The 23491-nt window shown below is 37.1% G+C and overlaps 1 protein-coding gene and 1 long non-coding RNA gene across 2 annotated transcripts in view; both read left to right on the top strand.

Annotated features, from left to right (window-relative positions):
- The window catches only part of LOC132140716 (nucleus accumbens-associated protein 2-like), a 58647-nt gene extending 35637 nt beyond the window's left edge, over positions 1-23010 (top strand). Inside the window, exons 2-6 of the mRNA XM_059549625.1 lie at positions 9418-10219; positions 15855-16031; positions 17036-17141; positions 20244-20341; positions 21886-23010. Of these exons, the coding sequence (XP_059405608.1) occupies positions 9451-10219; positions 15855-16031; positions 17036-17141; positions 20244-20341; positions 21886-22403 (1668 nt within the window). The 5' untranslated portion in view covers positions 9418-9450 and the 3' untranslated portion in view covers positions 22404-23010. The remainder of the gene's footprint in view (positions 1-9417; positions 10220-15854; positions 16032-17035; positions 17142-20243; positions 20342-21885) is intronic.
- LOC132140245 (uncharacterized) overlaps positions 1-23491 on the top strand; it is a 146769-nt gene that overhangs the window by 46036 nt on the left and 77242 nt on the right. The gene's annotated exons all lie outside the window — the stretch shown is intronic.

Genomic DNA, 23491 nt, shown 5'->3' with positions numbered 1-23491 from the left:
GCGTGCTGATAAATCAATGGTTCGGCTGAGGATCGCTGCAGGTTTATGGAGTTCACGTCTGTACGTTCCTTATCAAAGATGTGCAAAGTCTATATTTAGTGTGTGTGCGCGTACGCGTGAGGGCCTGACTCGACACTATTCCTGCACGTACATGCATGTGTGGCACTGCATTGCAGCGCTGTGCATTAGCTGGCGGCATGATGTGAACGCCCATCCTCACATGCTGCAGTGTGACAGCAGTGCTTCATGGATCACGTGGGCATGTGACATAACTTCTGATGTAGCGCTTCATCACAATCACAGGATACAGGGAAATCAAGGAACTAGGGCTATATTTTTAGTGTAGCTCAGTTCCACACACAGACAAGCTATTTGGAAATTAGTAGTAGAGCAATAATTGGAACTTTGAATTATTTTTTCAGTGTTTTAATGAATGTATTGTAAAATAAGTGTTCATTTAAATTCAAAACCCTACCAGTGCACCAATGGTCAAAAGTTTTGAATTAAAGTTCATTAATGCTTTTTCTGTTCATGTTTTACACTCACCTTGGCTGCATTAGCTTTAACAAAATACAGCAAAAACTGTAATATTGTGAAATCTTATTACAACTGAAAACAGCTATTTTTAATTCTTGTAAAATGTAGTTTATTGCTGTTATCAAAGCTGAACATCATAACTCCAAACTTCAGTGTCACATGATCCGTCAGAAATCATTTCATATAATCATATAGAAATGAAGACTTTTATAGTGCTAGTAAAGACATGTAATATTACAAACGATTTATATTTAAAATAAATGCTGCTCTTTTGAACTTTCTATTCATCAAAGTATCCTCAAAAATACAATTTATCACACAGTTTTCATAAAATGATTCCGCAACAAAAACAGTTTTCAACACTGATTTTAATAAGAACTGTTATTAATAATTGAGCATTAGTAATCATTTATAATAGCCATTCATACATAGCTACAGAGGCAAGCGGAACATGAAGGATTCATAATTACACCTTCTTTTTGCATTTTAATATCCACAGACACCAATATTTTAAATTGTAATAATTAGAATATATATATATATATATATATATGTATATATGTATATGTATATATATATATATGTATATATATATATATGTATATATATATATATATCATAAAAATGCAGTCTTAGTGAGGAGAGACTTCCAAAATTGTGACCTCAGTTCAAGATTTTACTTAAATTGTAATGCAGATAATAGAATTTTAATAGAAGCATTTGAAAGATATTTGAATCGCCCAATAGTGACAGACAACCAGTCAAGGACTAATAGAAAATCCCAGCACTCAGTGTTTTTTAGGTCACTTTAGATAAACCGCATCTGCTAAATGGTGTTTTAGGATTTTTCCGTTTGCTTTTGTAGTCAAGCTAACATCTGTGGAAACCAATGCAAATGTTTAAATCAAGACTGACTTGTGTTTTCTATATCATCCTCTAGCGAGAAGCTGTTTCGATTTGCATTCTCTTGCATGAAATCTTTGACTGCATCTGGTCATATAGCATCAATCCAACACTGGACGGATGGTGAGCGATCTCACGAAAGCATGTGCAACTCATATTTCACTGCAAAATCGAAAGAATGAAAAATTCATGAAATTTTTCATAAATTATAATAAAAGCTTTTTATAGATTGCAGTGCAATTGCCATGTAAACAGTGTTGCAATGCAAAAAAAAACCTTCTGAAACTTTTTTAAAAAATCTGAAACTGGGTGAAAAAATTTATATTGCCTCAAACTTGGAGCAGAAATATGAAACACATTCAGACTGCAGATACTCAGCTTGTCGGTGTTTGATGTCCTTGTGTTTTTATGTTTGTTTGCGTTCATGTGACTGTCAGGCTGGATTGATAACTTCACCTGCGGCTCAGACCGAGAGATTTTTCTTCTTTGACTAAAGCAGACAGCAGTTTTTTTAGTGTCTGGGCCAAAGAGAAAAACCTGCAGAACAAAACCACTACCAGCTTTAACAGTGAAAATATCTTCCGATAAATGAAGATATAAATTCCATTATTTTAATGAAATTTATTAAAAAAATAATAACTCAAATAAACCAAATATTATCATAATCGTGTATTTATTAGTCACGTTGAATCAATGAAAGCATTTAAATCTTCTGTTTATCCAGCTACCACATATCCTGGTTTTTTTCTTCGAGGCGTATTTGGATTTTCAGAGCGAGATCGCCCTCTGGCCTTCGGATGGAGATTTACTGCTGATCATAGAACCGTGTTTCACTGAAAGATACACATGACAATCATAGCTTTTGGCTAATTGTGATTTCGATTCCATTTCGATTTAACATGCAGCCCTATTATAAGGTCACTTTTATTATAAATTACATTAAATTATTGCCCCGCAATAATTTCATAGCGCATCACCGCATGACATGCTGTGAGGAGAATTAAAGTTTAGGCTTTTAGCTTAGCCTACTTTTCACTTTTTCAAAAATGGGTCAATTCATTTATATAATGAATTATAGGCCTATAATTAAAATTATTAACTCTGCAATCATCAATGAAAATTAAGAGCAGCTTTATTTCATGCACTGATTTTTAACCTGAAATACTAGGGGTGTAACGATTCACTCGTTTTCTCGATGCATCGAATACAAACCCTGTCGATTCATATGCATCGATCTTGAAACATGATTTTTGAATCGTGAATCGCCGATCTTGAACAGTAATCTATTCAAAATGCTAAGAATCGAATGAATCCTAATTTCTATAGCGATTCAATGCTTTCAAAATGTATACACATTAAATTACTACACGCAAGAATTAATGGAGACCTTGAAGAGTGTTCGTGAATTGTGCCTCTTATCTGTCCTTCACGTGCTCCACCGTTTACCGACTGAGACTGTCACAGGATTGCGCTCGCGCGCCAGTCGTCTATGACGCAGCTGACGTGTGATCTATAGGACTCGTGAAGTAGTTTTATACTTTTCTGTAGTTTGTCAATGGCTCTCTGCATCTTACCGACGGAGTTACCGGAGCCATCGACAGCTGTGTTTATTGCATGGACGGAGCAGAAATGTAAGTGTCTAAATCATACGCACAGTTCCACTGAATGATAAATGTGTTTAAACAATGCGGATGAACCGAATATATGAAGGAAACTTTTAAAATTAACCACAGCATTAACAACGACCTTGAAATAAGAGCGCGAGATTTATCTGATAATATGCATGAAAGTAGCCTAGGGTTTGTTTCATTAGAAAACAGACATCTGTCACGTTTTCTCTCAGAATCATTCGCTGATGGAGAGGAAAAGTTAAATAGAGATGAAGGCGTTTTCACACTGAAAGAGAAGCGATCTCGCTCTCATAAACGTGCCAGGCTATCTGCAGCTAAACTGAATAAAAGCAGAATGAACTGATGAAACAAAAAAAAAAACCCACAAACAATTTATGAATGATGCAGTTCTAATTGACATTTATTACAGTACAGAAACTATAAAGTATATTTTCTACCTTATTCTGTGCAGAAAATTTAAATAATTGCTAATTAAATGTAGCCTAGTATATAAAACAATCATAAAATTGCCATTAGGAAAAAAATATCGATTACAAATGATTGATTATTGTCCAGCAGTGTATTTGATTTATTACAGCTAATTAAAAGTAATTAAAAAAGAAGATAATTCCTTGTAAAAAAAAAATAATAATAATTATAATTATTATTATATAGGCTACATACATAAAATGATTGTATTTGACATTTCTGTCACTTCTGAAATTATGGTTACGCCCCTGGTGTGACAAAATGTTAGCTTATACATAATACTCTTTAAGCTCTTTTTTAAAAACTTGGCTTACATACATTTTTACGTATGCCATGTCACATCATTAAACTATCATTTAACAATGGACAAAAGGTTTTTTTTTTTATAACCTATGGTTCTCTAACCATAAATGCTACTGTAATTTGCCCCCTGACTAAGCATTTAAAGAATTTAGTAGAAGCATTTAAATAATCCCATGAATGCACTTAAAGAATGCAGAATCGAATCGTTATAATCGAATCGAATCGAATTTAATTGTGAATCGAATCTAATTGAATCGTTCTAAATTTGCAAAAATCGTTCTTGAATCGAATCAAAAACCTATGAATCGTAATCGAATCGAATCGCTGCCTTGCCAAAGATTCACAGCCCTATGAAATACGTTTCCTCTCATGTTTTTCACTATACGGGCCACAAGATAAATATTAAAACAGTTATATACCATTATCTCGCTGTCTCTGAGAATATGCGCCGTTATTGCAGCGTTAGAAAGCTCCGTCTGTATTTTCACTAGGGGTGCATGAAATATATCGGCCGATGAATAATGCGCATCTAGTCAGTAAAGCCAGTTATTTAATCAGTGGTAAATTCCATGGGGTGCGTGAGTTCACATAGAGCAGCTGTTACTGACAAGCTGTGCAAATCCACGTTCATTATCAGCGTGGATTTGCGCAGCTTGTCTGTTAACAACGGCTCTGTGTAGTAACAGCTGCTCTATGTGAAACGCACCTGATGGAATTTACAGCTGATTAGAGAACCGGCTTTACTGATGAGATGTGCATTAATCATCGGTTGATATATATCGTGCACTAGGGCTGCACGATTCTGGAAAAATTGAGAATCACGATTTTTTTTGGTCTCATATAGAGATCACGATTCTCCTACAATTCTTTTATTATTATTATTACTATTATCATTATCAAAAGTATATAAATTAATACTTTTATCTTGCAAGGATTCTTTAAATTGATCAAGTGTGACAAAGACATTTATAACAAAATATTTCTATTTCACATAAATTTTGTTCTTCTGAACTTTCTATCAAAGAAACCTGAAAAAAATCTACTCATCTGTTTTCAACATAATAATAATAATAATAATAATAAATGTTTTTTGAACAGCAAATCAGAAAATTTGAATAATTTATGAAGATCATGTGACACTGAAGACTGGTGTAATGATGCTAAAAATACAACTGTGCATCACATAAATTACTAATTTAAAATACATTCAAGTAGAAAGCAGTTATTTTAAATTGTAAAAATATTTCAAAACTTTACTGTTTTTGCTGTACTTTGGATCAAATAAATGCAGGTTTGGTGAGCAGAAGAGACTTTAAAAAACATTACACATCTTATGGTTCAAAAACTTTTCACTGGTAGTGTATATATAACATATTTAAAACCCCAGTTTTTTTATATTAGAATGATGAAAAAGTTGTTTAAATCACTGATTCAACGACTCACTCATAAACCTACTACACTTGTTTCAGTACTTTCTTGAATCAGCATTTTTGAATGATTCTCTTGAATGAAAAATTAATTCATTGACAAATACATTTTTTAGACACTTGTCGCCACCTAGTGGTGAAACAGTGCAATCGACACGAACGTTATTTGAAGCGCAGTACTTTCAAAAGGGGATTTGCTCTATTTTGATCGCTGCCATATAGACATCAATGTTTATATCTGAACTATAAATTTTATCCCACTATTTCTGTGATAATATAAATGACTGTAAGACAGAAAATTACTGTGTAGTTGAAAAGACCATTTGTGAACATGTTTTTTAACCAAACATGCTTACTGCTCTCTCTGTGTCAGCGGCAATGTGAAAACAGATTTGAATGATCCAGTAAGACTTTGTCAAAGGTTTAACAGAGTCTGGGAATCGTTGTCTTTTAGAAGTGAGATCGAGAGGGTGTCTGAATCGAGATCGCGATCTTTTAACGATTAATCGTGCAGCTCTATGGTGCGCCCATATTTTTTACTTTCACTTTCTCTATATTGAATTTACTGATGTTCACCGGCAACTCAGTTTGCGCGTTGCTTGCATGTTGCTTGACCCATCCCATATAATATTAATTGTTTTTGGCCACATTTTTTGTTTTTGTTTTTTTTAATGTTTATTTTTCAGTGTTAATGAAAGTGACACAAAAAAAACCCAGAAACATCATTAGGAAATCCTTGGTCGGTGGGGAGCTGGGGGGTGGGTTCTGTGCCGGGGGGGGGGGGGGGGGGGGGGGGGGTGGTCTAAGCAAGTTTCTGATAGGGCTATAGTCCCGTCAAACATCGCCCTAATGCCACCACTGCCCTAAACTAAAGTTTTACTGAGTACTACTGCTTTAGAAATTAGCTGAAATAAAGTGAAGTAAAGAAATTAAAGGGTTAGTTCACCCAGATAGCAAATTTATGTAATTAATAACTTACCCTCATGTTGTTTCAAACCCGTAAGACCTCCGTTTATTTTTGGAACACAGTTTAAGATATTTTAGATTTAGTCCGAGAGCTCTCAGTCCCTCCATTGAAGCTGTGTGTAAGGTATACTGTCCATGTCCAGAAAGGTAAGAAAAACATCATCAAAGTAGTCCATGTGACATCAGAGGGTCAGTTAGAATTTTTTGAAGCATCGAAAATACATTTTGGTCCAAAAATAGCAAAAACGACGACTTTATTCAGCATTGTCTTCTCTTCCGTGTCTGTTGTGAGAGAGTTCAAAACAAAGCAGTTTGTGATATCCGGTTCACGTACGAATCATTCAGTTCACCAAATCAAACTGAATCGTTTTAAACGGTTCGCATCTCTAATACGCATTAATCCACAAATGACTTAAGCTGTTAACTTTTTTAATGTGGCTGACACTCCCTCTGAGTTCAAACAAACCAATATCCCGGAGTAATTCATGTACTCAAACAGTACACTGACTGAACTGCTGTGAAGAGAGAACTGAAGATGAACACCAAACCGAGCCAGATAACGAACAAAACATTGACTCATTCACGAGTGAAGAACCGTTTCTTTCAGACGCATCTGATTCGTGAACCGAGGAGCTGATGATACTGCGCATGTGTGATTCAGCGTGAAGCAGACAGACACACAGGGCGTCTGAACTGAACAGATTTTTTTGGTGATTGATTCTGAACTGATTCTTTGCTAGTGTTCTGAGCACGGGTAAACCGAAGGCTTGAATCAAGGGCAATCATCGCAAATGACGCCATTATACGTTGAGCGCAAAAGAACCTGTGAACCGTTTCTTCAACCGGTTTATTGAATCGAACTGTCCGAAAGAACTACTGGTGATCCGAAAACCAATGCAAAAACTATTAAAACTATTCAGTTCGATTTGGTGAACTGAATGATTCGTTCGCGAACCGGATATCCAGCTGCTTTGTTTTGAACTCTCTCACAACAGACACGGAAGAGAAGACAATGCTGAATAAAGTCGTTGTTTTTGCTATTTTTGGACCAAAATGTATTTTCGATGCTTCAAAAAATTCTAACCGACCCTCTGATGACACATGGACTACTTTGATGATGTTTTTCTTACCTTTCTGGACATGGACAGTATACCGTACACACAGCTTCAATGGAGGGACTGAGAGCTCTCGGACTAAATCTAAAATATCTTAAACTGTGTTCCAAAGATAAACGGAGGTTTTACAGGTTTGAAACAACATCAGGGTAAGTTATTAATTACATAAATTTGCTATCTGGGTGAACTAACCCTTTAAGTTGTTTATAATTTATTTCAGTTAACATGGAACACAGTGATGGAACACAGTTCTATCAGTACGATGCAGAGGTTATTTAATCAGTTAGCTGATTCATATTCATATGATGATGCTCTTATAGTGACAATGCAAGCTCATAAATCACTCAACAAACAGCATGAAAATCATCCGTGAGGACACCGTAATTTGCCTACAGTGAAATCACTGCAGTGTGTGTGAGTGTGTGTGTGTGTAATGGTGTCGTGCTGGAGTTGATTTTCTTTGCTGCTTCTGTCCTCAAATGACACTGCTGTGTCTCTCGCCCCTCCCTCACCCATCTCTTTCTCTCTCTGTGTAACTGTAGCTGGTCTCTGCTCTGTGTGCGATGTTATAGACGCAGCATTGATTGCTTTTTTAATCACAAATACACTGATGCAGTTGCACTAGACCAGAGACGGACACTCATGAAAGCTTTGTCTCCTGAAACTCTGTGAGCGACCCATGGACAGACACAGAGACAGACAGACAGATGCTGCGTTTCACTTTTTGTTCCTGGAAATGAGCTGCGGTGTTTCCCAAAAGTGGAAGTTGTGTGTGTGTCACGCCGGTTCATCATTAAGGGTTTGGAGTGAGTGTGTGTGTGTGTATGTGTAAAGGTTTGTATGGTTTATGAGGACACAGATGTGTATAATGATATGGGTACTACCACTTAAAAATGGTTTATGAGGTTTACACTTACTGTGTCCAATATGTGATGTTGATGATTAATGAGTGTGTGTGTCTGTTCAACGGTCTGAGCTCAGATGTTTATCAGCTGTTGTTGAGTGTGATTCAGAGCTTCTTTGCTGCTGTTTCATTGATTAGGGTTTTCATCGGCTGATGCCGGTATCTCATGATCAAGGCAAGGCCAATATATCACCCAATATTTGCGATTTTGTAATTGCGAGTGTTGATTACTAAGTTTTTCTGTTTGGCTGAACAGAGTTGGAAGCAACTTTTATTTTGACATTGCTGTGAATGTTCTTCTGAAATCTTCTGTCTGATAATAAAAAGAAAAAGCTTTAATATATTCAGCATATACAGTGGTGGTCGAAGTTATTAGAACAGTGGTATTTTCACCAGCTAAAAAATGGCGTTTAAAGCAGCTTTTGCCCTAGATGCACTTGCGCAGTTTTTCAGATTTGTAGGTAGGTTTCTTGAAGCATCTTGGAGATGTTGCTACAGTTCTTCTGGATTGAGTCTGTCTCAGTTTGTTTGGTCTCTTCGTGTCATTCCAGACAGACTATATGATGATGAGATGATATTACAATTAATGGCAAACTGATATTTCCTACTGACACACTACAGAAGATAACAGACTTAAGACCCTTTTAAGCTGGTGAAAATACTAGTGTTCGAATCATTTTGGCCACCACTGTACATACACACGCACACACACACACACACACACACACACACACACACACACACCACACGTATATATACACACACTATGATCATAAAAGCTTCATATTAGATCTGTTCATTCAGGGGCACGAGTTATTCCAGTTCCAGTTTTTATGTTGATTTTAGTAATGTTGTTTTTTTAAATCATTTTTTATCATTTATTTATTTATTTTAATATAGCTTTTATGAACCTTTAAACTAGTTTATTTTAATACTTCATGTTAAATGAAATGAAATGAAAATCACAATCAGATGTTCAGTTAGAATTCATTTCATTTCAAGTCATGAATATGTCTGGTTTTGTTTTGTTTCTTTTGGTGGTTTAATTGATCAATATCAGGCAATATCAGATGTGTTCATGGGTGCATCTCTCCTTCTGTCTGCATGTGGCATTTCTTCTGAATGTGGCTGTTTCTCTCTTGTTGTGTCTCGTCTCTGTGCAGATGACCCTCTCACTGGCTCTGTCGACAGTGTAAATGCGGGCCGCCATGTCCCAGATGCTCCACATGGAGATCCCTAACTTTGGCAGCATGGTGCTGGGCTCCCTGAATGAGCAGCGGCTGCAGGGCCAGTACTGCGACGTCTCCATCCTGGTGAAGGGCCAGATGTTCAAGGCCCACCGTGCCGTGCTGGCCGCCAGCAGCCTGTACTTCCGCGACCTGTTCAGCGGCAGCAGCAAAGCACAGTTCGAGCTGCCGTCCTCCGTCACACCGGCTTGTTTCCAACAGATCCTCAGCTTCTGCTACACGGGGAAGCTGACCATGGCCGCCAGCGAGCAGCTGGTTGTGATGTATACTGCCGGATACCTGCAGATCCAGCACATCGTGGAGCGCGGCATGGACCTGATGTTCAAAGCCAACTCGCCGCACTGCGACTCAGCCACGGCCGCCATGGATGAGCCCAACTCGGGCCCGCAGAGTCCCTGCAACCACCCGCTGGTGCCAACCGGCTGGTCACCCTCGCTACCATCGCATGCCCGCAGGATCAAGCTGGAGGAGCCGCTGGCCAAACGAGCTAGCGACGGGGCACGTTCGGCACGGGCCACACCCCTGTTCTCGGCTGGGGCGTTTCCACCCGGGGCTTCAGCGTATCTGGGAGAGCGTTCCAGTCCGGGAGCATCTAGCCTCCCGACCACTGACAGCCCCACGTCTTACCAGAATGAAGACGAGGAGTTTGAGGAAGAGCCGTTCGACGCAGACGAGACTTACAGCCATCTGTGTGGCCGCTCTGCCAACCCTTACGGAAGTATGATAGCTTCTTCTTCTGTCCGACTCTCATCTGCTGTTGATTGTGTGTCATTTCTGATGATTTGAATGACAGGCAAATGTTATATGAGGTTACTTTGGTTTAGAGATGGAAGGCTCAGCCTGTGGCAGATGGTTTGAAAAGTGATAACGTGGCAGGTAAAAACTGGCTGACAGGAGGGGAAGTTTAATGTTTCGTAAATTCTGCCTTTTGATAACCTGCATCGTTCTCATTCAGAATTGGAAGAGTTTTAATTACAGTACTATATATGACCTTGATACAGTGTACACAGTCTGATCATGTTTTAGGGGGAATACTTTGATGTCTGCTTTTGAGATTTAATTTATTTAACAATAATTGATTTTACTTTAGTAGTGATTTTTTTTTACACTATTTTATTTTTATGTACTGTTAACGGTTTGGGGTTGATAATATATATATATATATATATATATATATATATATATATATATTAGTGGTGGGCATAGATAATTTTTTTAATCTAGATTAATCTCACTGTGATCTTGAAATTAATCTAGATTAATCTAAATTAAAATGGCTCATTCGAATTCTGCCGAAGGCTTTCAGAATATGTGTGTTACCCAAATAAAATTGACAAACAGTAAGTCTTTGAGAAGGGGTTTATCAAGCTAGGTAGTGCATTAGAAAAGGGGCCTATCTCCTGTTTCCAAAATGCATCACAAAGTGCTTGAAAAAGATGTAAACTAATTCCACATTGCACAAGGTGCAAACCACCTTACCTGTTTCAAACATACTCCGTCTGCAGTGCGTATGCGTTGCATATTTTTTTACGCCCCCAAGTTAACGGATTCCAGTTGCGTTCCACGAGCGATGCGTCTGCAGCAGTGCAGCGATCGTTTACGTACCGAGTAGCGAACTGCAAACGCGTCCTGTGGGAAAGCACATCGAGTTCTTGCTGCACCACATACGTATATGCACATGGACTGCATACGCACTGCAGATGGAGTATGTGTGAAACAGGCGTGAGCAGGGCCGTAGCTGGGGTCAGCGGGGACCCGGTGAAGGTTGTACCAGTGGGCCCTGTTTCAAATTGTTTAATTTGTATGTTCGTTTATTTTTGTTTATTTGTGCTATTTACACAATGTTTAAGTTTTTTTCGAGTTTGTAGGTGTCAAGGTACGGAAACCAAATAATTAAATGTAAAATAGCACTGGATAGTCTTCAATGTAAAAATTAAATATACAATCAAACCTACATTTATTCAGACACCTTCCACATTTCTCACATTATTACAGTTTTGCTATATATATCAAAAAATATATCTGGTGTCTGAATCATTTTTGGTTTGACTGTTAAAACTACAAAATAATTCAGTCAAGAGCAGTGAGTGATTTTCATTTTCATTTTCTTATTTCATAGTCTAATATTACAGCAGCCAGTAGCTAAATTAGGCGCGGTCACTTTAAGAGACGATGAACGCATCCAATATAATACACATCCCATTTTTTTCCTCAACTGTTTACTTTCACTTAAGAAATAACTGACAGTTTTTTCGAGCATAATTTCCAAGGTGGATATTTTGACATATTTTGTATGTATTTGTCGGAGAGCAAAGAGCAAAGAGCAAAAATAAGCAAATTCGATGTTCAAGTGTTTTGAGACGCCTTTCTCTGCATGAGCCCTGAACACCAGAACACCGCGGTACTGAATTGGGCTCTTTCACATCTTTTTGTTTGTTCAAAATGCAATTTGTATTTGTTCGTTCAGTTGCAGGAGGGACTTCGAAGAGAAATTCGCAGAAGAGAGCTCGGTTCAGTGTCGCTGTCCGTCATATGCGGCTCTCGATCTCGTGTGCACCGAACACAGCGCGCGAGTAACCAGCTACTCTGTTCAGCTTTTCCGCGTCTTGTTTTTGGATGCTTTAATGTTTAAATCGACAAGCGGTAAGGCTTAAAAACACGTGAAAAAGATGAGCTTTCGTGACGATGCGCAGCAGTGGCCCGTCTACTGTCCTGAGCATCTTTTTAGGCTGGCCTCAGCCAGTCGGTTATATAAAATATCAAGGTGAAAGTCATCATAGCTTGCTTAGTATAGACCCAGCTCCCAACCCAACTTTGAGAATAGATTAACGGCGATATCATTTTTATCGCCCGATAAGAGTCTCACGTTAACGCAGCACGTTAACGCCGATAACGGCCTACCACTAATATATATATTAGTGCTGTCAACGTTAACGCATTAACGCATGCGATTAATTTTTGTCTGGTTTAACGTGTCAAAATATTTAACGCAATTAACGCAGCATCCGTATTTTCTGCCTTCCGTTGGCTAGCTTTACATTATATGATCACGCTCTTATTCATTTAAATGCTTTTAAACATTTCAAGCACGGCAAGACAAAAGAGAATGCGCTGTCTGTGAATGCCCTTATGTGACACATACACACGTACACACACACACACACACACACACACACACGTACACACGTACACACACACACACACACACAATGCATAGACAGGGCGCCAGAATCCAGTTCTCTTAAGCACTTGAACTGACAATAAACATCCCAAAGTGCCAGTTTTGTCGATTATCCTCATAAGAGCAATCTTAAATGATTTATATAAAGTCTAAAATGAACAAAAAGAGTTGTGAGAGAATGAGGCGAGATCCATAGACAGTATATAAACGGTGAGATCCGCGTGTCTGTCTGCTCTTAAAGGGACAGCAGCCAATAAAGCTTCCTGTCAGTAAAGTTAAAGAACAAAGGGAACAGAGAAAATGACTCGCTGCTCTTGACTAAATAACTTTTGTAGCTTTAATAAGGATTAACTATTTAATTTATAGTTTATGCAGTGCAGACTGCATATAACTTTGATAACTTTATTAAATTTCTGTATATTTCCTAACTGTTAAGACAGGAAGGGCAGGAGTAAACATGACATTTATTTTGGGTTTATGTTAGCATTGTTTTAAGTTTACTTAAATTAAAAACTGTTATATTTTTGAAGCCTAATAATAAATGTAAAAAAAAAAAAAAAAAATTCAGTAGCTGTATTAATATCAGTAATACTGGCCTTCATTCATAAAAAGATGTCATTTAAACAAGTATTTAAATTTAACTGTGAAATTATTACATTAAAAAATATATTAAAAACGTACAAAAACATTTCTTTTTTTATTGCGATTAATTGCGATTAATCACAGAAAAAATGTGTGATTAATCTAGTTAAAATTTTTAATCGATTGACAGCACTAATATATATATATATATATATATATATATATATATATATATATATATATATATATATATGAATGCTTTTATTTATCAAGGATGCGTTAAATTGATCAAAAGTGACTGTAGAGATATTTATAATGTTACAAAAGATTTATATTTCAAATTGATGCTGTACTTTTGAAATTTCTATTCATCAAAGAATACTGAAAAATTTAATGCATCACTGTTTGCAAAAAATATTCGGTAGCACAACTGTTTCCAGAAATGTTTTTTTGAGCAGAAAATCAGCATATTAGAATGATTTCTGAAGAATCATGCTGAAGACTGGAGTAATGATGCTGAAAATTTAGGTTTGGTCATGGCAATAAATGTAATTTATATTCACATAGAAAACAGTTTAAAATTAAATTATAATTTAAATTTTAATTTAAATTTAAATTATATTTCACAGTTTTTACTGTATTTTTGATCAACTAAATACTGCCTTGGTGAGCAGAAGAAACTTCTTTCACAAACGTTGATCCTACCAACCCCAAACTTTTGAATGGTAGTAATAATAATTACTAATTAATAAATAATAATAATAATGGCCCTAATTAGCAAATGTTACTCCAAAGACAGTTTTCATATACTTTGTATGGATAAAAACAAACATTTTCATCTCACATTAAAAACTGAATTGTGAGGAAAAAGTTTTTTTTCTCAAAATTACTCCGTTCTTACTTTTTTTCTCTCTGAATTTTGAGTTAACGCCTTACAACTCAACTGTGATTTGAGGAAAAATCTGAATTGCTTCCAGGACTTCATGCCAAGATCTGTCATTTTTAATAAAAAGGTTTTCCCATAGCTATGTTGAAATATTAAGCTCTGAGGCCAATATAAACGTGTTTGGAAAAAAAGTCAAGAAAAAAAAATTAAGATGGCTCTCACTCAAATGTGAAATTATGAAACACCACAGCATTAATTCAGGACTTTGTTCTACTAAGTGCAGGATATTTGTGAGGAAAAATAACATTTAGATATCAGTAAAAGCTTAATTTAGGTATAATTCTTTGTGTAATACAAAAATTGGCTGCATCTGTCTAATGATATTGATATGGAAAACACCAGTTTTGTGTGTAGTAACAGCTGTTGTGTAAGATGGTTTTGCTGTTTATTTCTTCAGTAGTAATTCATGTAGACACACTTGAGCTTTCACGAGAAAGTGCCTGAGGTTAATGAGTCAGAGTTTGAAGAAAGTGCAGCTGAAAGGTCAAATTCAGAGTGAAATGCTGTTGGATATGAGCATTCCTACATGTTGAGTAACATGCTGATCTTTTGTCTGCTGTGTGTTATCAGAGTTCCTGTCTTGATTTGTCCCGTATGTTTGGTAACTATACAGATCTATCCTGACTGAGGAAATGGCCGTGTCTCTCTGCAGTGACACTCACTGTAGCTCTTGCTCCAACGCTCAGGTGTCACAGATCGTGAAATCCATTCAGTCTGTAATCAGTCACCGCTCTAGAGGGTCACATTGTGGGTTATTTGAGAGCTCACACATCTCTTTTGTGTGTGTGTGTGTGTGTGTGCGTGACTGAAGGACAAATAGGAAGCAGAACTTTTCTATTAGTCGTGCCAGTGCAGAGGTTTATTGAGTTGAGGCAATTTGATGCGTCAAATAAGTGAAGGGCAGTCACTTCCCCTGAATAGAGTCACTGTAAACTGTTAACTGTTAACTTACATTTTAAGTAGCAAATTGGCTGTACAAGCCATTCAACTCATTTTTTGGAAATGTTTTATATTTAAAATTCTAAAAACGCAAGGCAAGACACTATAGGCACTATATAAAAAGCCCTGATTTCTATAGATGAAAAAAGAAGTGCATTAATAAAGCCAAGTGACTGATGCACAAATTCTTCAGTAAAACACTTCAAAATGCAGATAGGAATAAAACTCTTTAAGTTTTGGTGTATGTAAGGGCTGCTGAAGTGGAGAAACAAACTTTTGAATTGATATGGCTATGAATTGGAAATTAAATCTATAGACACATGTAGATAAAGTGCAATAAAATAAACCCTTAAATGTGGATTTCAGATGTTTTCTTGAACGTTTCAGTAGTCTTAAACAACATTTTATGAAAAGCTAAATAGCCCAAAATCTCAAAATTGACTGATGCATGAAAACGTTTTTTGCCTGTAGTGACTTGCCTTAAAAATGAAGTTGAAATTGGTTAAATGATTTTGATGAGTTAAAGTAAATAGATTATATTGAGAGTGTGCATCATTTTTTACTATGTGCAAAACTTATAAGCATCTGTTAAGATGAACTAAAACAGTTTTAAGTTCTCAAACTTATTGATTTCATGGCATGATTTGTCATGATCTGAGGCCGTATCAGAGGTTCTGAATGTTGACGGGATTCTGTCTGTTCCAGTGGCAGAGAAGCCAGAGATGGCGGTCATGCCGGTGTCGTTGGAGAACCGCTCGTGTGTGCTGATCCGCCGAGATCTGGTGGCTCTGCCCGCTAGTCTCATCAGTCAGATCGGCTACCGATGCCATCCCAAACTCTACACCGAGGGAGACCCCGGAGAGAAACTGGAACTGGTGGCAGGTTGGTGAAATCACTCAATCAACCCTAGATGAAAGTTAACAAAAATGAGACTTTGTCATGAAGAAATTGAAGGAGCACATCCGCTCATTGTACAGCATTTTTTCCAATGTAGAAGATCATAATAAATTATTTTGCCCCTTGTTACTAGTAAAGCCCTTGCAATGCAAGCTTAACAGGCAGAGATGTTAAAAATGTTTATTCAAAAATGTTCACTCAAAACCATCGCTGAACCTTTTCTGAGTGAAAACTATTCGCAAATAATTACAAAGAAACAGCAAGTAACACAATGAATTAAACATGAATTTTGAACTAGAAAGACACTTTACCACTCCAGCAGAATAAATGAAATCTATGTACTGTATCTACAAAAAGTCACATTTTCTTGAGGTTATACCATTTTACAACCAAAATGAACCTTGCCATTTCATAAAAACTTTAGATTATCTCTCATTTTTCTGAGACTTGCAGACTGTAAATCTAGTGGACAGAAAACATCCAAAATACACATTTAAGTGTGTGTATAAATTTATTTTATTGCTATTATGTACACCATATGTTTCAGTTTTATTCCTTTCTATACTCTGAAGGTTTTTTACTGAGAGGTTTGTTCATAAATCATTTGTGCTGATCTATACAACATTTTACTCCTAAAACATGGTGGAAATGTATTTGTTTTCTGTCTGTAGACAGTATTTTTTTTATTTATGGAGTGATAAAGAGAGAAATCCAAAATCCCATGTAACTCTAATATATGACAACAAAATCAAACAAGAACTATTAATATGGCTTTATATAATGTTCAGATTTATGTGCTGGAGATGTGTGCTAATTAATGCATATTTAATTAGATAGTTCCTCATTTGCAAATTTAAACAGAACATTTCAGAAAACATGTAAAAGAAAACAATCTGTGATTGATCTAGAAGTTTTACCTTGTTCACATCTGTCTTGTCACAATTCATGCACTGGAGCTGATTACTGTCAAATTTCTCTGTGTTGTTCAGGCACAAGTGTGTTCATGACTAGAGGTCAGCTGATGAACTGTCATCTGTGTGCTGGTGTCAAACACAAGGTGCTGCTGCGCAGGCTCCTCGCCACCTTCTTTGACAGGTGTGTGACATCACATCAAATCACTGCTGTCTGTGGGGGTGTAACGCTACATGTATTTGTACATCTCATTCGCTTTGACATGCATGTGCTCTGAATCCAGCATTTAACCTCTGCACAAGGATGGAATGATACAGTCTATATCGCTATACTTTGTTGTTGTGAACACATCTGAAAAATAATGAAGGACTCACAGCTGCTGTTAGGAAACCACAGGATCCAAGTTGTTATCATAAGCTTACAGGATGAAGCGGATTGTTCTCCTGCCAGATGCATGTGCTCTGACAGTAAATGAGTCTTTGTTAAACAAAAGCTGCTTTAAGACAAGCCTCCAAGGTTAGCAAAAAAGTGTAAAGGAGACCAGAGGCTGGTGTTTGAATGGATGTCTATGGAGGCTTCACTATGCTCAATAAACCGTTTTTTTGCAAAAAAATAACTCATCATTTAATGAATTGACAGCCTAATGTTTGGACTTAGCTATTTTTAGTTTACTCTGAGAGAAAAAAAATTATCTTTTATAATAGATGTCGCAAACAATTTTATGACAAGTAGGATTTAGTTTACAGCACTTCTCATTCATTTTTAGCTGGGACTGTCAAACACCTCAGAAATTCTCTCATGTTAAAATTGTAATGTGATTGGTACTCAAGGCACACATGATCTAAGTTGACTGTTACACTTTCTTCAAAGAAAGACCATGGTATCGCTCCATGATAAGACCGTCTCTGGTTAAACTTCACAGATTTTCATGGAGGAGAAGTAGCTCATGCATGAGCTTCAAACAGATGGAGCACAATAGAACGGAAGCTGACTAAAATATAAATTGTGCAAAAAAAAATTCTATCCAAAACTAGAGGAACTTCAAATCTATTCCCTTATTTACAACAGCACCATAAGCTGCAGTTTGATGAGTGTGTTGACTTTTTATTTAAAGACAGAGACAGTTTGTTCAGTAAATCAGTTTAATAAGAATGAAAAAGAAGCACTTTTAAGTTGTATTTTTGCTGCTCCAAAAATTAGTTATGTACCAAAATATTGTGTAGCGTTATACTATGGAGTGAATTCTGTGCCGATATTCATCAAACAAATTCAGTGTTTTGCAAATAAACACAATCTGCTTTGCAAAGAAAAACTCGACTTTCAGACAAACGCAAAGTGATTTGCAAATACAAAACCCTGTTTGAGAGAAAATGCAGAGGTATGGACAAAGTGTGTTACAACTCTTGAGACTCATTTGCCTTTTTTATGAGGATTTTCTCACAAATGCATGCAGGCAGATTTTCTCACAAATGCAATTGAGCAACAGCAGGTGGCGCTGTCTGAAAATTTACGCTAGTCTCCCGAGTCCCGAAACAACTTCCCTGACCCTGACAACCTTTTCAGGGAGTACAGCAGACCAACATTATTGGGGAGCAGGTGAGTTTCTGTCTTATCTACAACCCGAATTCCGGAAAAGTTGGGACGTTTTTTAAATTTTAATAAAATGAAAACTAAAAGACTTTCAAATCACATGAGCCAATATTTTATTCACAATAGAACATAGATAACATAGCAAATGTTTAAACTGAGAAAGTTTACAATTTTATGCACAAAATGAGCTCATTTCAATTTTGATTTCTGCTACAGGTCTCAAAATAGTTGGGACGGGGCATGTTTACCATGGTGTAGCATCTCCTTTTCTTTTCAAAACAGTTTGAAGACGTCTGGGCATTGAGGCTATGAGTTGCTGGAGTTTTGATGTTGGAATTTGGTCCCATTCTTGCCTTTTATAGATTTCCAGCTGCTGAAGAGTTCGTGGTCGTCTTTGACGTATTTTTCGTTTAATGATGCGCCAAATGTTCTCTATAGGTGAAAGATCTGGACTGCAGGCAGGCCAGGTTAGCACCCGGACTCTTCTACGACGAAGCCATGCTGTTGTTATAGCTGCAGTATGTGGTTTTGCATTGTCCTGCTGAAATAAACAAGGCCTTCCCTGAAATAGACGTTGTTTGGAGGGAAGCATATGTTGCTCTAAAACCTTTATATACCTTTCAGCATTCACAGAGCCTTCCAAAACATGCAAGCTGCCCATACCGTATGCACTTATGCACCCCCATACCATCAGAGATGCTGGCTTTTGAACTGAACGCTGATAACATGCTGGAAGGTCTCCCTCCTCTTTAGCCCGGAGGACACGGCGTCCGTGATTTCCAACAAGAATGTCAAATTTGGACTCGTCTGACCATAAAACACTATTCCACTTCGAAATAGTCCATTTTAAATGAACCTTGGCCCACAGGACACGACGGCGCTTCTGGACCATGTTCACATATGGCTTCCTTTTTGCATGATAGAGCTTTAGTTGGCATCTGCTGATGGCACGGCGGATTGTGTTTACCGACAGTGGTTTCTGAAAGTATTCCTGGGCCCATTTAGTAATGTCATTGACACAATCATGCCGATGAGTGATGCAGTGTCGTCTGAGAGCCCGAAGACCACGGGCATCCAATAAAGGTCTCCGGCCTTGTCCCTTACGCACAGAGATTTCTCCAGTTTCTCTGAATCTTTTGATGATGTTATGCACTGTAGATGATGAGATTTGCAAAGCCTTTGCAATTTGACGTTGAGGAACATTGTTTTTAAAGTTTTCCTCAATTTTTTTACGCAGTCTTTCACAGTTTGGAGAGCCTCTGCCCATCTTTACTTCTGAGAGACTCTGCTTCTCTAAGACAAAGCTTTTATAGCTAATCATGTTACAGACCTGATATCAGCTGTTTTTGGAAAAGGAAGTTACTCACTTGCATTTGTGAGAAAATCAAGCCAAGTTTCTTCATAAAAAGGCAAATGAGTCTTACAGTTGTAACAAACAATACATTTATCCATACCTCTGCATTTTCTCTCAAATAGAGTTTTGTATTTACAAAATCACTTTGCATTTGTTTGAAATTGGAATTTTTCTTTGCCAAGCATACTGTGTTTATTTGCGAAACGCTGAATTTGTTTGATGACTATTGGCATAAAATTCTCTCCATATTACACCCCTCCAGTTACTGAGATATTGAGTGTTTCGGTCTCATGTCTTTGCTTTCCACTGCACCCTCTGCTGGCTGCTTGTTAAACCTGCAGGAACACTTTAGCAAACAGCTGTGGGACGGGGATCCGATCCTCAACCAGCGACCCCAGCAGAAAACCACTGGACAGTCGAGTCCTGAACGCTGTCAAACGTATGTTATGCTCTATATAATCATTACTGATGTTCACGTTTACTTTCATTACTCCACCCTGCATCACATCAGCTGAATGAAATCCAATACTAATTCCAAAAACAGTGTCTGTTTAGTAAGGTGAAGAAGTCTTATATTATCTGTTAATCAGCAGAAAACACCACAAACACATGATTCCTATCTTCCTCTGAGCTAGATAACAACTATTAGTTCGATTCTCAACCCATTTTCACATGTATGATATTATTTGATGCCTATTCCCAATTTCAAGGTCAGAATTATGGAAACTGACAGAAGAAAAGTCAAACATGAGCCAGGTGTTTCCTGCTTTTACTGCATCAGACACACAAAATTTCAGATTTTGTGAAAAGCTTATTTATTTAGAAATTTGTATTTCTTTGACATTCAGTGGAGTATTTTACCGTATTTACCACTGTGCAGTTTTTAAGTTAAATGAATACTTCTTTTTGTCAAGTCAAAACTTCTGACATGTGTCATTTAAAGTCATTAAAGCTGTTACATACTCTACCAGTCAAAGGTTTTTGAACAGTGAAATTTTGAATTTTTTTATAGAATTCTCTTCTGCTCACCAAGCCTGTATTTATTTGATCCAAAGTACAGCAAAAACAGTACAAATTTGAAATATTTTGAAAAATAACTGTTTTCTTTTCAAATATATTTCAAAATTATTATTATTTCTGATTTCAAAGCTTTGTTAATTTAACTTCATCCATTCACATGATCTTTCAGAAATCATTCTTAATATTCTGATTTGCTGCTCAAAAAAACTATTGTTGTTATTATTATTTTGTGGAAAACAGCTGAGTAGAATTTTTTTCTGTTTTTTCTGTCTTTATCAAAGTTTTATAAATGTAATGCATCTTTGTTAAATAAAAAATCCCCTCCAAAAAATACAAATTATATTGACTCCAAGCTTTTGAATGATATAGTGTATATTGTTACAAAAGTTATTTATTTCACACAAATGCTGATCGTTGGAACTTTCTATTCATCAAAGAATCCTAAAAAAAAAATACTCAACTGTTTTAAATATTAATAATAATAAATGTTTCTTGAACAACAAATCAGCATATTAAAATTATTTCAGAAAGATTATGTGACACTTTTTAAAATATATTCATATAAAAAGCAATTATTTTAAATATTAAAAACATTTCACAATATTACTGCTTTTGCTGTTTTTTGGATCAAATAAATGCAGGCTCATTGAGCAGAAGATAATTATTAAAAACCATTAAAAATCTTAATGTTCAAACTTTTCACCGGTAGTGTATATATTTTGAAAAAAAAATATTCTTTATTATTTTGTGAAAAGACTGTACATGATTGAAATATTTATTGATAATTTTGAACTCAGCATTATCAGATTAGGTAATACAAGCCATGTTTAGAACTTCTCAGGATGCAGGGCTGTGTAATCATGCAGTAGGTGAATTCATCATTAACTGTTAATTGCTCACCAATCATGCAGCTTTAGGTTCCTTCTCATTCAAGCTCTTAATAATGCACTCTTTTTTTTCTAGTTTACTGTCAGAACTTCGCACCCAACTTTAAGGAAAGCGAGATGAACGTCATCGCCGCTGATATGTGCACCAATGCGCGGCGCGTGCGAAAGCGCTGGCTTCCTAAGATCCAGTCCATACTGCCGGATGGGATGGAGGTTTATCAGGGCTCGTCGGTGGCGGCGGGCGTCAGTCTGGGCATTGGTGGCCTCCCGGTGGGCATTCAGCTGCCCTTTGAGACAGACTTTAAGAACCTGCTACCCTCAGGCCTGAGCCTCTATGCCGAGCGCAAGGAAGCTGCGAGAACTCATTTACCACTGGATAGCGATGGCCCCGATCTGCCACGGGACGGAGGCGAGGAGGAGACGCAGGCCGAGGGGGATGAGGAGGAAGAGGCCCAGACTGACAGCACAGATGGGACGTTAGGGGCGGGGCCTGTCAAAACCAGAGCTGAGGGCGGGGCAACTGTGGCCACTCCTCCTGAGAGGCAGCAGGAGGAGGAGGAGTTTGTGGATGAACAGAGAATAAATGGGCAGTGAGACCGGAGAAAGCAGCCTTCAGTTCATATCCACCATGTGAATAAAACACATCAAACACACACAGGCATCACTCGTGAAGAACACACAGCTGGATTTGGCAGGATGTTCATCATGTGCTCCAGAGAGCAGAAGTCATGGGTCATGGGAGGAAATCATGCCAGTTGCACGGCGGCTGACCTTCATTGTGAAACATTATATTATGTTTAGAATTGTATTATGTTCGTTCTTGAGGTCACCTTGCCATAAATGCAGCAGTAAATCTCACTAAAACATGACCAGATCACTTTACACCCCAAAATCAAAAGGAAAACAAAAGGATGAAGCTTTCACAAGAACCATTAACATGCATATCAGTTGCTATGTTTACATGCGTCCAAAAAATGTGTTTATTATAATAATAATAATTGATCGCTAAATGGGATTGATAGCTCTGATGTTGACCTGAAATAATACAATCAACAAGATAAACTGAAGTATGAAATACTTGAAAGAGACTATTTTCTTAATTAGATTCAGTAATAGCATGCCTAGCATTCACATTTTACATATGTTTTACATTTTAAGGACTGGTCAGTGGATGAGACTGAATATTTGCACAAAAAAAAAAAAGAAAGATTCATTTACTATCTACAGAATTGGCTGCATTTAATAGAGCATTTGAAATTATGCATTTCATAGTGACATTTGATGTTCAGTTTTTAGTGCAGTAGATCTGATTTAGAATAGTTCCGTCATTTTCACACATTTAACTGGTACCTGTGATTGTCCCTTCAGAAGAGCGATGCCTGCGTGTGTTTGACCTGATCTGAATGCTGACGTCAAACTCACGTGACCAGCCGACATAGATGACATCAGACATTTCGCCAATCTTTCGATACAAATGCACGCTGACGCTGCTAGAATGAGCGCTCACTTCCACTGCTTGCATGCCAGATCACATACAACTAATAATCAGCATCCCCGAAAAACAAACGAAACTGCTATGGTTTATTTAAGGACTGTTTGTCAGACAAAGAAGTGATGAATTTTCCTGAATGAACTAGTCAACCGGTTGGTTTTTATGGTGTGTTGCTATCTGGAATTGAAGC

This window comes from Carassius carassius, chromosome 5 (assembly GCF_963082965.1).
Source record: "Carassius carassius chromosome 5, fCarCar2.1, whole genome shotgun sequence".
Classification (NCBI taxonomy): domain Eukaryota; kingdom Metazoa; phylum Chordata; class Actinopteri; order Cypriniformes; family Cyprinidae; genus Carassius; species Carassius carassius.
This window is presented reverse-complemented; position numbering and strand designations above follow the sequence as displayed.